The 16,841-nt window shown below is 37.2% G+C and overlaps 1 protein-coding gene across 1 annotated transcript; it reads left to right on the forward strand.

Annotated features, from left to right (window-relative positions):
* Positions 1 to 16,262: 16,262 nt before the first annotated feature.
* Positions 16,263 to 16,613, forward strand: LOC143593864 (uncharacterized). The gene has a single exon (XM_077073349.1). It carries the CDS (start codon positions 16,263 to 16,265, stop codon positions 16,611 to 16,613), a length of 351 nt encoding a protein of 116 aa, XP_076929464.1.
* Positions 16,614 to 16,841: the final 228 nt, after the last annotated feature.

Below are 16,841 nucleotides of genomic sequence, written 5' to 3' on the forward strand. Positions count from 1 at the left end.
TTCTCATCAGAATTATTTGAGTCTTTATCATTTGAAAAATCTGATTTTGTTTCACTAAAATCTGTTTCAGACAATGCAAACTCACCGTCTTTGTTCACAACCACATTTTCATTATAATTCACAAACTTCTTCTAGTCTTTAAAAATTGTCTTGAATCGATTCAAATAAGCCTCTCTTTTTTTCCTTATCAATTTTGAAAGAATGGTTGTCATTGAAAGGAAAAGGAACAGACTTATACTTATCTTCCAGCTTTACCTCCTTCATCTTCCCAGTGATCTTTCCATTAGAAACAAGATTCTTTAGAAAACTGATTTGAACTTCCAGTTTAGTACATTTCAACTTTTCTTCAATCAAAAATGTCTTCAACACTTCTATCTGCACTCTATATCTTGACTGTAACCTCAAACCTTTAACACAATGATCTTATGCATTTTTGATTTGTTGCTCATTTGTGTGGCATTTGTCATATTTCAAATCTGACTCATTTAATTTATTTAAATATAATTCGAGCATTCATAAAGGTTGTTTATTCATGTTATTTATATTATTTTACATTTATGTTTATGGTGTTACAAACTCAAGCGTAAATTCCATTTTATGCATTTATTTCTTATGCAATTCTATACTTTTATTCCTCTTAATCGATCGTATGCTCCATTTCATGTTACAAACTTTAATCCTGTTTTTTTTTTATTATTCAAAATCATGCAATTAGTCAAACTCAAGGCCATTTTAATCGATTGATGTTTCGTATGGATATTTTATGATGATGTTAATCATCCACGACCATGTTTTCTATGTTACAACTTTACTAATCATGAACCGGCCACTAACTAATTTTATAGCAGTTCAAACATATTATCACATTTGACCCAATTAATCCGATTGAAACATTTTGAAAGAATTTTCCTATAAATAGTGAGCATCCCTTGCATTCATCTTTTCCCCAACACAATTCATAAGAAATATTCTTTCTAATTGCATCTTCTTGCTAGTTTGATTTTCAAAAGTCAATTGTTGAAGTTCAATTATTTTCCTTATTATTTTCTTGGCATATCCTCGGGAATGTTCAAATTATTTTATGTTCGATACCATCGTTAGAATATGATGCCATAATTTGACAATTGTGTTAGTTGTCAAAAACGAACCCGGTTCGCTTATGTTGTAGTTTCGGTCAAGTTTGGAACTTTTTAATATTTTAACGTGCATGGCATATTTATTTCATCTTTATAACTCTAAAACCATAAAACTAACATGTTGGAACCAAATTTGATATTTTGCCAAATTTGCGTCTGACCAAAACTGAACCACTCGCTAAAAACTTGATTTTCTACATTTGGGCCCGTTTCGGATTTTTTTGAAGCGTCCACCTTCTTTTACATAATTAAAATATTTTTCTTTCACATTCTAAAATATATTAAGCTAACATATCTAAAAACTATTGTTTTAGACAACTACACTAATTATAGTGAAATATATAATTTTCTTTTAAGCCTTCCAAACTCCAAACTTTGAACTAAATCCTTGTCTTTAACTCATTATTCAATTTTTCCTTGAACATCATTTTGATCTTAAAATTATTTTTTAGGATCCCGTCTCGAACCGAACTCGTCCGGTTCAGCTCGGTTATTTACTTAGTTCGTCTTTTGCTCGCTTAATTTTATCAAGTGTGTTTTCATAACCCCGTTTTCCACTTTTACATTTTGGGGTGTAGCATGTTCAAAGTTTCTTTATCGTTAGTTTTTGCGATTATTATTTCAGACCTATTCACATTAATGTCTTGCATGCTAATATTATTCTTTCATATCGTTTATGGTTATCATACGTGTATTTTGTGCAAGGTGTTCATCGCTTATTGGTTGGAACATCAAACATCAAAGTGGGAGGGTTCGATAGGACGTACCTGCGCCGCCTATACTATGTCCCGGTTGGACTAAATGGTGGTTATCATTTACGTTATGGTTGGATTTATTACATGTGCCAAGTGAATCGAGCAAGGTTTCATATATATATATATATATATATATATATATATGTATATATATATATTGCAAGGCCCCGAACCCCGGGAACCGGGAACCCCACAGTTGGTAATCATACAAAACACTTATAAAATATTTAAACTAAAAAAAATCAATCGTTCCATTAGGCAACCAATTTAAGAGTAAAATTCAGCGGAAAACGTAAATAATAAAATAAGTCCCCAAAACCCGGGAATTTTGCCCAAAACCAACTTAATTATCTTTAATAAAAAAAAATTTAAAAGGAAATGTTTAATAGTAAAGTCTTCAAATCCCGTATGCCCTTCACCGTCCAAGTTGCTTCGTGCACGTCCAAGCGATAAGGCATCCTCTTCCTAACATGAAACTGACACAAACATGCACACAATAAGCTGAGTGAGTTCAAGTTTTAAATAAATAATATGAGTAATGGAAATTACGATGGTCATGCCAAAAGTTTAAAAATAAAAAGAGTGCATTCATTACGTCATCATTACCGAAGACTAAACATTCTCATACATATGTACATATACAAAATATACATATATAAACATCCTTTAAGTACATCCCTATATATATAACGATATATATATATATATATAACATCCACGTATAACATTCAGGGTCGAGCACACGTACAACCCAAACACGTAACATCCTATAATGATCATGCCACACGAGCCTCCCCCCTCACAGGCTTTTCAGGGCCGCCACAGGAATTTAAGAACCTGAGTCGTATAGTTTGGCCCGGCCAAGATCACCATCCATCCGTATGCAAACACGAAGTAGGCATACATAACATTCCGTAGTCGATAACGACTACAACATTGGCCAAATATTGACCATACAATAATATATATACATACACACATTCTATAACATTCCAAGGCCTACCAATACTAGCAAGCCTATGCAAAATAGTTTAAAACATTTCATCAAGCAAAATCGCTTAGGTGTGATTGCTAGCCCAAAACTTAAAAAGAGTGAAAAGGGGCATCAAGAACTCACCCGAGGTCAACCAAACACCAGCAACGAGCTAAGGACTCACTAAGTGCACACTCACAAGTAAGAGCCTGTAAATTGTACACAACGCGTCAGTAAACTAGACCTTAAGAACACACTTGCCTAATGGGCCGTTCAAGCCCAATACTTTGGCCCGAGGCCCAACCCCTACCCAATTACTTTACCTCAGCCCCTAAAACCTTTCAATTAACCAAATCCACCCTACGATCATGGTCGGGGCTAACCATCATGCACAACTCACCCGTCGGTATGCAAATCGAGTCGAATACGTGCGTACTAAATCTTAAAAACCAATTGTCAAACAAATCAGCCCCAAATGGACCCAATTCCCGTATTAACCTTTTCATACATCATAATTATGTCACCCGAGTTGATAGGGTTGACGGTTCCTGAACACTCAATTTAATGTTTAAACGACAATTCGCGCACCACCGACTCGATTGACTAATCACCAACCTAATCAGCCCCGAGTACCAAAAATATAATTTTCCCACAGCCCTTAAACCCCCCTAGGGCCATGCAAACTGATTCGGTTGGTCATTCAATCGATTAACGCATCAAACTCAACAATTGACAATTCTACACCCGATAAACCCTAGTTTTCGAACTAAAATCGATTGACCGACCTAAACACCTCCAATGGCCATGAAATTTTAATATGATGTAAGTGACATACCTAGTAAGATTTTGGGTCAAAACCCCCAATCAAAACAGCCCCAAAATTTCTCAATTGGACAGCCACTCTACAAGCCTGGAATTGAGGTTTGGATGGCCGGGAATGGGCTGGTCTTGCACGAAAATCGAGAAGGGGGGTCTTAGGCGCCGATCGGACCTCTAGTTATGGTTAGTTTTTTTTTAAATAATATATAATAACAAATTAATATTCACCCCTCCACTTTATTAATGGTTGAACTTGCGAGAAAAGTTACGTATGATAAGCTTACGAGGGTTGCAAGGAGCTCCCAGGAGGATACCGGGTCAAGCCCGAAAGGTGCACGAAATCCAATAAGTTTATGCCTTTTGTCAGAAATTTACGGACGTGTAAGACCCCGAATCCCAGGAATCCTACAGTTGGTAATCACATCCACAATTTCACAAAAATTTAAAACCAAACGATTCTTTTTTATTTAAAACAAGTTCAGAGTAAATAACAGCGAAAAAAATGTAATTATTTAAAGAAAATCCCAAACAAGGGTACAAGTGTCCAAAAATCAAATATAAATATAATATCCGTTTTATTGGAAATCCTCGACCAAAAATGCCTTCAACCTTTCGAGCAGTCTCGAGCACGTCCAAGCGGTAAGCATCCTCCTCTAAACCTGAAACTCACACTAACATACACACAAAGTCAGCTTGAGCTTAGTGAGTTCAAGTTTTAAATAAATAATATGAGTAATGGAAATTATGATGGTCATGCCAAAAGTTTTAAAATAAATAGAGTGCATTCATTACATCATCATTACCGAAGACTAAACATTCTCATACATATGTACATATACAAAATATACATATATAAACATCCTTTAAGTACATCCCTATATATATAACGATATATATATATAACATCCACGTGTAACATTCAGGTTCGAGCACACGTACAACCCAAACACGTAACATCCGATGATGATCATGCCACACGAGCCTCCCCCCTCACGGGGACGCTTATTTTAATGAAAAGAATTGTTTTTAAGTTTAATTATTTTTAAAAGTGTTTTGATGAATACCAACTATGGGGTTCCCAGGGTTCGGGGCCTTACAAGTTGGTATCAGAGCCATGGTTCGAGGGATCTGAGCATCCCCGAATGCTTGGACTAGAACTGTAAAAAAAGAGACCAGTATGCCCACCGCGAGTAGCTGCACGCCAAGAGGTAACTTTAAATTATTTAGTCATTACCTTAAATTTAAGATTTCCAGTATGTGATTAATTGTTAAGTGTTAGATAGAATGCTAATGTGGTTAGCGGCAGGGGCTGCTTAGAACGGGCCGGTGAAGTAAACGACTAATAACACTTGATCAATGTTATTAGCAGTTTACCCTTACCTTCCATGTTTTAAATACCACTTGTGTCTAACTATGTTAGGGTTTCGTCTTTGTAGGGATAGAATTTGGCTAACTCTCGAGTCTTTAGCGTTAAAGTTTATCTTATTCCCTAAAGTCTCCTGTTCGTTTCCCATCCTCTCGAACGCTTTGCGCGTAATTGTTTAGCTGAGGCTTAGCATACTATCACTCTGGGTTCCTTGGTACTTGACCGCTTAAATTCTTCGCTCCTTCAAGAATGTATGAGCAACCGTTTAGCTAAGTAGGAGCGTGATGTTATCCCAGATACCTTTCTACTTGATGAATTACCAGCGTTAGTCTTATTTAATTCGGGCGCCAGTAGAAGTTTTGTGTCTACTGCTTTCTGTTCCTCGTTGAATAAATCACCCGAGTGCGTAGTCGATGTGTTTGAGGTTGAGGTCGCAGTAGGAAAATCCGTGTCCGTGTCTAGGGCTATTCAGGGTTGTTCCATCGAGTTGTCTAGGAATAGGTTTCCGGTACGGTTGTATTTGATGCCGCTTGGTTGCTTCAATATGGTGCCCGGGATGGATTGGCTCGCGAGTGTTGACGCTCAAATCATTTGTGGTCAGAAGCTTGTTCGTCTGAGGGCCCCGGATGGGACCCAAATCACTGTCTTCGGTGATCATAATGGTGCGACGCCACTCATCATATCTATGCTTAAAGCGGGGAGGTTGATGCGGCGGGGTTGCGGGGCGTATCTGGCGTCTGCTATAAATATGAAAATCGAGGTGGCTACCGTCGGTGATGTTCCTATTTTTCGGGATTTCCCGGATGTATTTCCAGATGATTTGTCAGATGTGCCGCCGGACCGCGAGGTCGAGTTCCAGATAGACCTTTTGCCAGGCGCAAAACCCGTTGCTCGAGCCCTTATCGTCTAGCACCGAATGAGATGAAAGAACTAATGGCCCAGTTTGAAGACTTGCTCGGCAAGGGCTTCATTCGACCGAGCATCTCGCCTTGGGGTGCCCCGGTCTTGTTCGTTAAAAAGAAGGACGGTAGCATGCGGATGTGCATTAACTACCGTGAGTTGAATAAGCTCACCGTTAAAAATTGGTACCCGCTCCCAAGGATCGACGACTTATCTGATCAGCTCCAAGGAGCTAGTTGGTTCTCGAAGATCGACCTTAGTTCTGGGTATCATCAGTTGAGGATTCGGGAGGAAGATATTCCTAAGAATGCCTTCCGCACTCCTTTTGGGCATTATGAATTTCTTGTGATGTCTTTCAGCTTGACCAACGCACTGGCCGCGTTCATGGATCTTATGAACCGGGTGTGCAGGCCGATGCTCGACCGTTCAGTTATTGTATTCATCGATGACATTCTGGTATATTCCAAAAATGAATCCGATCAAGCTGGTCATCTCATGGAAGTTTTGGAAGCTCTGCGACAGAACAAGTTGTATGCAAAGTTTTCTAAGTGTTCTTTTTGGTTGCGCGAGGTTCAGTTCATGGGGCACGTTATTAACCCGAGTGGTATTTTGGTTGATCCTGCAAAGGTGGAAGCCGTGAATGAATGGGAGTCTCCAAAGTCTCCATCTGAAACCTGGCTTTCTGGGTTTGGCGGGGTATTACCGCCGCTTTATTCCCGACTTTTCAAAAATTGCTTCTTCGCTAACCAGGTTGACTAAGAAGAGTGTTAAGTTCGTTTAGGGTACTGAGCAGGAGGAGGCTTTTTTCGAGTTGAAGAACCGGTTGATGCATGCCCCGATTTTAGCTCTACCTAATGGCACCGACGATCTGGTGGTTTATTCTGATGCCTCTTACCAGGGGCTTGGGTGTGTTCTGATGCAGCGAGGTCGAGTCATCGGGTATGCCTCGCGGCAGTTGAAGCCTCATGAGGCGAATTATCCTACACACGATTTAGAGCTTGCGGCGGTTGTGTTTGCGCTTAAGTTGTGGAGGCATTATTTGTACGGTGTTCCTTGCGTTATTTATACCGATCATAAGAGCTTAAAGTATTTCTTAGAGCAAAAGGAACTGAATATGCGACAGCGTCGATGGTTGGAGTTGATTAAGGACTACGATCTGGAGATCATGTACCATCCGGGTAAGGCTAACGTGGTGGCCAACGCGTTAAGCCGGAAGGAGAGACCAAAACCTATCCGTGTGAAATCCTACCAGCTTATTCTTAAACCCGACATTTTGAAACAAATAGCCAACGTCCAGAATGAAGCGTTATAGGTGGAATGGATTATGTCAGAGCGTATTTGGGGTCAGGAAAAGTTGTTGGAAGACGTAGGTAATGGGGTGAAGTATCAGGATGGGCGTTTATGGGTACCGAGGTATGGAGATTTCAGAGGTAAAATTTTAGATGAGGCGCACAAGTCGCGCTATTCCGTTCATCCGGGCGCGACCAAGATGTACCAAGACTTGAAAAAGAATTATTGGTGGCCTGCGATGAAGTTTGAGGTGGCTCGGTATGTAAGTAAGTGTTTGACATGTCTGCAAGTTAAGGCCGAGCATCAGAAGCCGTTTGGGAAACTTCAGCCATTGGAAATACCTAAGTGGAAATGGGAGCATCTTACTATAGATTTCGTGACTAAACTGCCTCGTACTCCTAGGGGTAATTATGACACCATTTGGGTAACCGGGGATAGACTGACCAAGAGCGCTCACTTCTTGCCAATTCGAGAGACTTTTAATTCTGAGCAGCCGGCCGATGTGTTTATTCGTGAGATCGTCTCTAGGCACGGGGTTCCGGTATCTATTGTTTCGGATAGGGATACGCGTTTCACCTCCAGGTTTTGGAAAAGGTTTCATGAGGAGATGGGTACCAAACTCCTTATCAGTACTGCCTATCACCCGCAGACGGATGGTCAATCCGAGAGGACCATTCAGACTCTTGAGGATATGTTGCGGGCCTGTGTAATCGATTTTGGGAGCAGTTGGGATCGTCACTTACCGTTGGTAGAGTTCTCGTATAATAATAGTTATCGCGCCATGATTGGGATGCCACCGTTTGAGATGTTGTATGGTAGGAGGTGTAGGAATCCAGTTTGTTGGGGTTCCATTGGTCAGAATCAGTTGGGTAGTTTGGAGGTAGTTGAAGCTACGACCGAGAAGCTCGATAAAATTAAGGCGTTGATGAAGGCCGCGAAGGATCGTCAGAAGTCTTATGCAGATAAAAGGCGAAGGCCTATTGTGTTTGAGGCTGGGGATCAGGTTATGTTAAAAGTTTCTCCCTGGAAGGGCATTATTCGTTTTCGTAAGAGGGGGAAGCTCAGTCCGAGGTTTATTGCCCCGTTCCGTATTTTGGCCCGAGTTGGTGAGGTAGCATATAGGCTTGGAATTGCCCGAGGAGCTCGAGGGGATTCATCCTACTTTTCACGTGTCCCATCAGAGGAAATGCTTAGCGGATGAAGAGGCCCGTGTGCCTCTCGATGATATTGAACCTGATAGTAATCTGAACTACGTTGAACAACCGATTGCTATTCTTGATCGTCAGGAGAGGCGTTTGAGGAATAAGGTGGTTAGACAGGTGAAGGTGCAGTGGAGGCACCATAGGGGTTCCGAGGTTACTTGGGAGTCCGAAGACGAGATGATGAAACTCTACCCGCAGTTGTTCCTGTCGCATCGGGATTCGGGGACGAATCCCATTGTAAGGGGGGTGGACTTGTAATGCCCGTTAATTCCGGTTTCAAGAATTAAAGCTTGTAGAGTATGTATAATTCTCGGGATTTATCCAACGTTTCTCGGAAGCCTTTACGTTATCCCGGTAAGTTAAAGAACTTAACTTTTCCTTCTATTTTGCCTTACACTTCAATTTGGAGGGACTTGGATATAATTATTTTATTTATATCATAAAACAAATAAACCCTAACCCCTAACCCTTTCTAGCAGCCGATCGGACCTCAAGACCCCCCTGCTCGTTTTGCTTCTGCCCAGCCAAGTTTCAACCGTGAAAACTTCAATTCAAGGTTGATTTTATGATTCCCCATTCTTTTACACATTAATTGATCATATTAACGCGCTTATTGGTCGTTAAGGTTGAGTTTTGATGATAACAGTTTGCTGACAGATTCGTATACGTTTATTGTAGGGTCTGTAATGCGATGATAATCCATTGTTTTTGATCAATTCTTGATTCCATGATGTTCTACTTTGAATCTAGTTTCCAGAAAGGTATAATACGTAATTTTTTGACGAGATTTAAATGGTTTTTATGAATTTATAAAATCGAGTTTCAAAGTTGATGCGGGATGACGGATTCTGGTCTGTCTTCCCGACGTCATAACCTTTTTTCGACAGGTCCAAATTGGTTGGTTCCACTTCTGGAAGTTATTATTTTGAGTTAGGAACTAAACCCAATTGGAATCGTTTAATTTGGTTCGGTAATGAATTTTATAAAAATAAAACCATTTTGTTGCGCACTGAAATAGCTACACGTACCTTGTTGTGTTGGAAGAATTTTTATAATTTTTGTGTCCAATAGAAAAATATAATAAAAATATTTTTATAAACCTAAGACATTTATCAAAGTCTGGTAAAAATTTAATAATTTATTTCAAAGGTTATCCTACGTAATTAAATGCATCTTCGCATGCTAAAATCTACACGTTTTACTCGTTATTAATCGATAAGTTCGTTTTAGGCTTAACCGGTGGATTTGGTTAGTTGAAAGGTTTTAGGAGCTGAGGTAAAGTTGTTGGGCCTTGGGCCAAGTTGTTGGGCTTTGGGCCAAGTTGTTGGGCCTTGGGCCAAAGTGTTGGGCTAGAACGGCCCATTAGGCAAGAGTGTTCTTACGGTCTAGTTTAGTAACGCGTTGTGTATAATTTACAAGCCCTTGCTTGTGATTGTGCACTTAGAGATTTCCTAGCTCGTTGCAAGTATTCGATTAATTTCAGGTGACTTCATGATGCTCCCTTTTTAACTCTTTTTAAATTTTAGGCTAGCATGCACACCTAAGTGTTTTCTTACATGATGAAATGTTTTAATCGATTTTATATAGGCTTGCTAGTATATGGTAGGCCTTGGGATGTTAAATATATATATATATACACATTATTGTTTGGCCTATATTTGGCGATGTTGTAGTCGTTTCGACTACTGATGTTGCGCATGCCTACTTTGTGTTTGCATGCGCTGATGTTACGTGTTTGGGTTGTACGTTTGCTCGACCCTGATGTTATACGTGGATGTTATATATATATATATATATATATATATATATATTGTTATGTATATAGGGATGTACTTGAAAGGATGTTTATATATATACATTTTGTATATGTATGTATGAGAATGTTTTGTTTTCTGTAATGATGATTTAATGGATGCACTCTTTTATTTTTAAACTTTTGGTATGACTATCATAATTGTTACTACCGATATTATTTACTTAAAACTTGAACTCACTCAGCTCAAGCTGACTTTGTGTGCATGTTAGTGTGAGTTTCAGGTTAGGAAGATGATGCCTTATCGCTTGGACGTGCACGAAGCTACTTGAACGGTGAAGGGCATACGGGAATTGAAGATTTTATTATTAAACATTTATTTTTAAAAGTTTTTATTTGAAGATAATTATATTGATTTTGGGAAAAATTCCCGGGTTTTGAGAACTCATTTACTTATTTACGTTTTCCGCCGAATTATACTCTTTGACGCTTATTTTAATGAAAAGAATTGTTTTTAAGTTTAATTATTTTACAAGTGTTTTGAATGAATACCAACTGTGGGGTTCTCGGGGTTCGGGGCTTTACATACAAAACTTGAGCTACATGTTCTATTGTAGAACCTCTTTGTTCTCAAAGCCAAGTGGTTTCCTGCCACTTAATAACAATGTCTTCCAAATCATCAGTCAATTTGTTCAAGAGCTCCTTAAATGAAACTTTTATAGTTTAAGTTCTTGGCCACCAAAGCATTGTAAGACTCTATAAACATAGAAAACAAAAGCTTGATATTCATTATTTTGTTGTGCAGAACTTGAGCTTGATGGTGCTTGAAAACATGGTGTAGAAACTGTTTCCACATCTTCAATCATTTGTACATTGAATCTTGATTGAGTTGAACTTGGATAAGGAGCAAATGCAACTGGAAAAATCTTTGGTGATTCAACAAAATCAAAATGCTCTTCAATGATAGGAATTTGCTGTTGAGACCCTATATTCATGCTTTCCATTGGAGCAATTAAGCACTACCTACAGGAAAACTTGGCTTGCCTTCCTTTATCATGTTGCTATCTATCATCTCAATCTTAGCAGCTTGAAGAAAAGCAATAACTGCATCCATTTTCATTCTTGGGAAATTTGTCATTTCCATCATAGCAGTGTATGACTCTCTAAACAATGATGAAAGAAACTTCTTATTGAGATCATTATTAGTGATCTGTAAGTCAATAGTCTTTATCTCATTCACAATAGCTACAAATCTTTGAAGCACAAAATTTAGTCTTTCACTAGGTTTAAACTTAAATCTGTCAATTTGTTGCTTGAGTCTGTCTTGGTTAATTTCCTTCAACTCCACGTTACCCTCAAACATATGAATAAAAATATCATACATAGCCTTTGCAGAAGTATGATGTTGAACACTTGTAAGAATTTCCCAAGATAGACCCAGTTTTAGTATAGACGGGGCCTTTTCATCCCTTCTTCTCATTGTTCTTTCAGCAGCCTGATTTGGTGGTTGACCAACTTCAGGTTCATAAGGACCTTCTCTAATTGATTGTCACATCTGGATCATTATAGCTCATAGCAGCTTGAAACATAAATTTCCATTTTATGTAATTTGTCTGACCTAACAACCTTGGAAACTTGTTAATAGAAATCTCTTGATCCAAATCCATTTAGTTTGATTTGTTATGAATTTTAAGAAAAACTTAACAATATTTTTTTGTCTTTTATTTTAATTTTAAAAACATAAAATAAAATCCAAAAGTACTGAAAATTAAAATTACCAAAGTTATTATGCAAAAACTTTTAGATCTTGCTCAAATAAGTTGAATTTGAGCAAAATGGATTTAAAACAAGATCTATCCAATTTCATTCTCGGGAAATTGCTCTTTACCTTTATAAACTTTGTAGCAGTGTACCATTCTCCAATCAATGATGAAAACAACTTCTTATTGAGATCATTATTAATGATCTGCAAGTCAGTGGCCCTAATCTCATTCACAATAGCCACAAATCTCAAATCTTTGAAGCACATAATTCATCCTTTCATCAAGTTTAAACTTAAATCTGTCAATTTGTTACTTGAGTTTGTATTGGTTAATTTCCTTCAACTCCATGTTACCCTCAAACATATCAATAAAAACATCATACATAGCCTTGGCAGAAGTATGATGTTGAACACTTGTAAGAATTTCCCAAGATAGACCCAGTTTCATCATAGACATGGCATTTTCATCCCTTCTTCTCATTATTCTTTCAACAGCCTGATTTGATGGTTGACCAGCTTTAGGTTCATAATGACCTTCTCTAATTGATTGCCACGCATCTGGATCATTGTAGCTTACAGCAGCTTGAAACATAACTTTCCATTTTATTTAATTTTCCAGACCTAACAACCTTGGAATCTTGTTAGTAGAAACTTCTTGATCAAAATCCGTTTTGTCTGATTTTTTGTGATTTTTAAGAAAAACTAGACAATATTTTTGTGTTTTTGATTTAAATTTCAGAAACATAAAATAAACTCTAAAATTACTGAAAATTCAAATTACCAAAGATATTATCCAAAATTCTGTAGATTTTGCTCAAATAATTCAAACCTGAGCCGAATAGAGTTTCAATATGGATTTAAAACAAGATCTAGAGCAACTATAAGCAAAATCAGAGTAGATTTAGGATTAGAATACTTTTCAACCTCCAAATACTGCAGAGTTGAAGCCAAATGAACAAACCAGCTTGAGTGACGTCACTAACCAATGGAACAGTGCTCAGCTGACGTCATCATTTTCAATATTCAACAAATTCAGCTCAAATTGTGGAGATTTAGTGTGGAAATACAATTTTAGTAGCTCAATTGGTCTTCAACGAGCTAAACTAGCTCTGATACCACTTATTAGGACTATTGGACTAGGGATTCACTTAACAATGGACAAGAACAATAGCTAACGAGACCAATAATAATACTGACGACCCCTAACTATAGCCGACGGAATCAACTATATTTAATAAGTTGCTAAAACAAGAAATGATAAAAGATTCAATAAACTCAAAAGATTTTCATTGCATTAATTGATAATCAATAAGGTACAAGGAAATATTAGGGTTTAAAGAAATGTCTGCACTGAATCTATATGCTCATGTGAGGTAAGGTGTCTAAGATGTGCATAGGGGTCTCATCGACAAAGTGGAGTTTGCTTAAACTCAACACTTGAAGATTTTTGAAGTCTATCCTGCTTGGGTAAGGATATCTTGCTCGAGGAAGTAATTTCCTTACTCGGAATGCTTTAGCTTGCTCGAAATCCATACTTAGCTGATTCTGGAGAGGCTGAGAATAGGGCTGTAAACGAACCGAATGAACACGAACAAGGCCTTATTCATGTTCGTTCGTTAAGAAAATAGTGTGTTCAAGAACTGTTCACGAACACTTACTGAACGAGATTTTATGTTCATGTTCATTCATTAAGAAAATTAATGTGTTCAGGAATAGTTCATGAACACAAATGAACACAAATAAAATCGGTAGAGCCTAGAGATTAAGACCGATGTATTCATTAGTTTGAATAATAAAAGCATGTAAATGAATCGAATGAACATGAACAAGGGCATGTTTGTGTTCGTTTATATAACTTTAAAAGAACACGGACACTTAATCGAACAAATATTTACGTACACGTTCGTTTATTTAAAAATGGACATTTGTGTTCATTTGTTTAAAATCTGAACGAACATAACTGAACAAAAATAAACGAACATGCATGAACAAATGTAAATGAACACAAATAGAAATGAACTTAAATGAAAACACTTAAATTAACATAAATTAACAAATATAAAACCTTTAAGCAGATGACTTATCCAGATAATATTTAATTATTTTCTATTAATACATAAACGAACATAAACAAACGTTCATAAACATAAATGAACAAACGAAACATGTGTTCATGTTCGTTCGTTTAATTAAATGAACATAAATTGTTTGTTCATGTTCGTTCGTTTATTAAATAAACGAACTTCCCGCCGAACAGTTCACGAATAGTTCACCGAGCGTTCGGTTCGTTTGCAGGCCTAGCTGAGAAGATTTCAATCATTCCTTAGACCCAACAAATTGGTACCCAAATTCTGTTTCCAAGTCTGAGAATGTCATCTTCTTTGACTAATGAGTCAATAGTACCATTTTACTTTTCTTCTGATATTTGGTTTTCTTCAATGGCTTGCTTCTAAGCTTTCTCTATTTGTTCGATTAGATCTATTTAAAGTTCTAATGTTAAGTCACTAACCCTCTTGTCATGTATTTTGACTTGTAATGCCCTTAAGGCAGAATTTGAAATTGTAATCATTTCCTTTTCAAGTAATGTAATTTACAGTTTTTAAGGATTTTATGTGTATTTTGATAAGTGTATGTAATCTTGATGTGTTTTGGTGCATTTGGCATGTTTCAACCAAAGGGGAGATTGGTGGGTCTAAAGGAATGATTAAAATCTTCTCAACCTCTTTAGAATTGGCTAAGTATGGATTCCTAGCAAGCTTATGCATTTCGATAAAGGAAAATACTTCCTCGAGCAAGATATCCTTACTCAGGCAAGATTATCTTCAAAAATATTATAAGTGTTGAGTTAGAGCAAACTCCACTACGTCATAAAAGGAATGTTCTTGATCAAGCAAGGTTTGCTACCGAGCAAACCTGCGAAGGTACTTTGCACAAACTAAGTTTCTAACTTCCCGTGCAACTTAGTGGGTCGATCAAGATTTATAAATCACAAGTAATTTGGTAGGAGTTCATGAAAATCTTCAAAGTATTACTTCCAGCATGGTTCAGTCTCGAACAAGCCTACAGTATCCGAGTATACTTGGTTTGTTCAAATAAAACTAAGTCAAGACTGAAGGGATTCGAGCAAGAATTTTCTTGCTTGTAGAAGTGTATCCGAGAAAAGTTCAATATGCTTGTGAAGATGAATTTTGCTTGAAAGGAATATTTGCACGTTGCAAATATTCTAAGTATTTGCCTGCTTTAAGTAAAATCCCAAGCACACTCAAAGATTACAAGGTCAAAGGAGCCATGCTCTTCAAGAAGAAGTCTGCTCAAAGACCTTTTACACTTGTATTTTATTTTGTTTTTCTAATCTTTAAGGTTTCTAGAAGGAATGTCAAGCGCCCAATAAATAGAATGTTATGACACATTGATGGGACACCTCTGTACACTTTATTCATCTGAGCACATTGTATTCAGAGCCAACATTCCTTCAAGCCCTAATATTTCCTTGCCACATTGATTATCAATTAATGAAATGGAAATATTTGAGTTTATTAATCTTCTGTCATTTTCTGTTTTAGTATTTTATTAATTATATGGTTGATTTTGCGCGCTATAGTTAGGGGTCTTCATTATTACTGTTTCGTATGTGTTTGTTCTTGTCCGTTGTTGTTTAGTCACGAAACATCAGTCTTGATAAGTGGTATCAAAGCTGGTTTAGCTCATTGAAGACCAATTAGGCCGCTGAAATAGTATTGCGATACTAGATCTATGAAATTTGAGCTGAAACTGTTGAGGATTGAAGTGATGACGTCAGCTGAGCACTGTTCCATTGGTTGGTGATGTCACTCACGTTGTTTTGTTTATTTTACTTCAGATCTGCAATATTTGAAGGTTGAAAAGTATAATCCTAGATCTACTTTGTTTTAGTTTATCATTTCTTCTAGATCTTGGTTTGAATCCATTTTACAACTCTATTTAACTCAGATCTAACTTGTTCAAGCCAGATCCATAAGTTTTAAATAAATTTCTTTGCTCATTTGAATTTTTTGTTTTTTTTTATGAAGTTTAATTTATGTTTTATAATTAAAATTAAATAAAACAAAAATATTGTCAAATGGTCCTTAAAATTTTACAAACTCAAAAACAAAATGGATTTGGATCAAGAGGTGTCTACTAACAAGATTCCAAGGTTGATAGGTCAGACCAATTACATCAAATGAAAAGTTATTCTCCAAGATGTTGTTAACTACAACGATCCAGATGTGTGGCAATCTATTAAGGAAGGTCCATATAGACATGAGGCTGGTCAGCAGAAAGACAAATGAGAAGAGGGGATGAAAAGGCCCTATCTATGTTGAAATTGGGGTTATCATGGGAAATTCTTACAAGTGTTCAACATCATACTACAAGTAAGGCTATGTATGATGCTATTATTGATACGTTTGAAGGGGATGCGGAGTTGAAAGAGATAAAGAAAGACATGCTTAAGCAGCAGATTGACAGATTTAAGTTTAAGTCTGGTGAAAGGCTAAATTCTGTGCTTCAAAGGTTTGTGGCTATTGTGAATGAAATAAGGGCTACAGACTTACAGATCTCAGATAATGATCTCAACAAGAAGTTGCTTTCATCTTTGTCTAGGGAATGGTACACCACTACAAAGTTTATCAAATAAAAGACCAATTTCCTCACTATGAAATTGGATGCAGTCATAGCTCCTTCAAGCTGCTGAAATTGAGATGATTGACAACAACATCATCAAGGAAGACAAGCCAAGTTTTCCTACAGCTAATCCTCTTATTGCTCCTATAGGTAGCATGAACATGAGATCTCAACAATAGATTCCCATTATTGAAGAACCTGTTGACTTTGTTGAATCACCTAAGATTTTTCCTGTTGCCTC

This window comes from Bidens hawaiensis, unplaced genomic scaffold (genome assembly GCF_021521415.1).
Source record: "Bidens hawaiensis isolate Kalapana, Puna unplaced genomic scaffold, B.hawaiensis_p1.1 tig00001692_1, whole genome shotgun sequence".
In the NCBI taxonomy this organism is placed as follows: domain Eukaryota; kingdom Viridiplantae; phylum Streptophyta; class Magnoliopsida; order Asterales; family Asteraceae; genus Bidens; species Bidens hawaiensis.

Bases quoted from the DNA above. Each gene is read 5' to 3' on its own strand.
- LOC143593864 (XM_077073349.1), top strand. From the start codon at position 16,263: ATGAGAAGAGGGGATGAAAAGGCCCTATCTATGTTGAAATTGGGGTTA.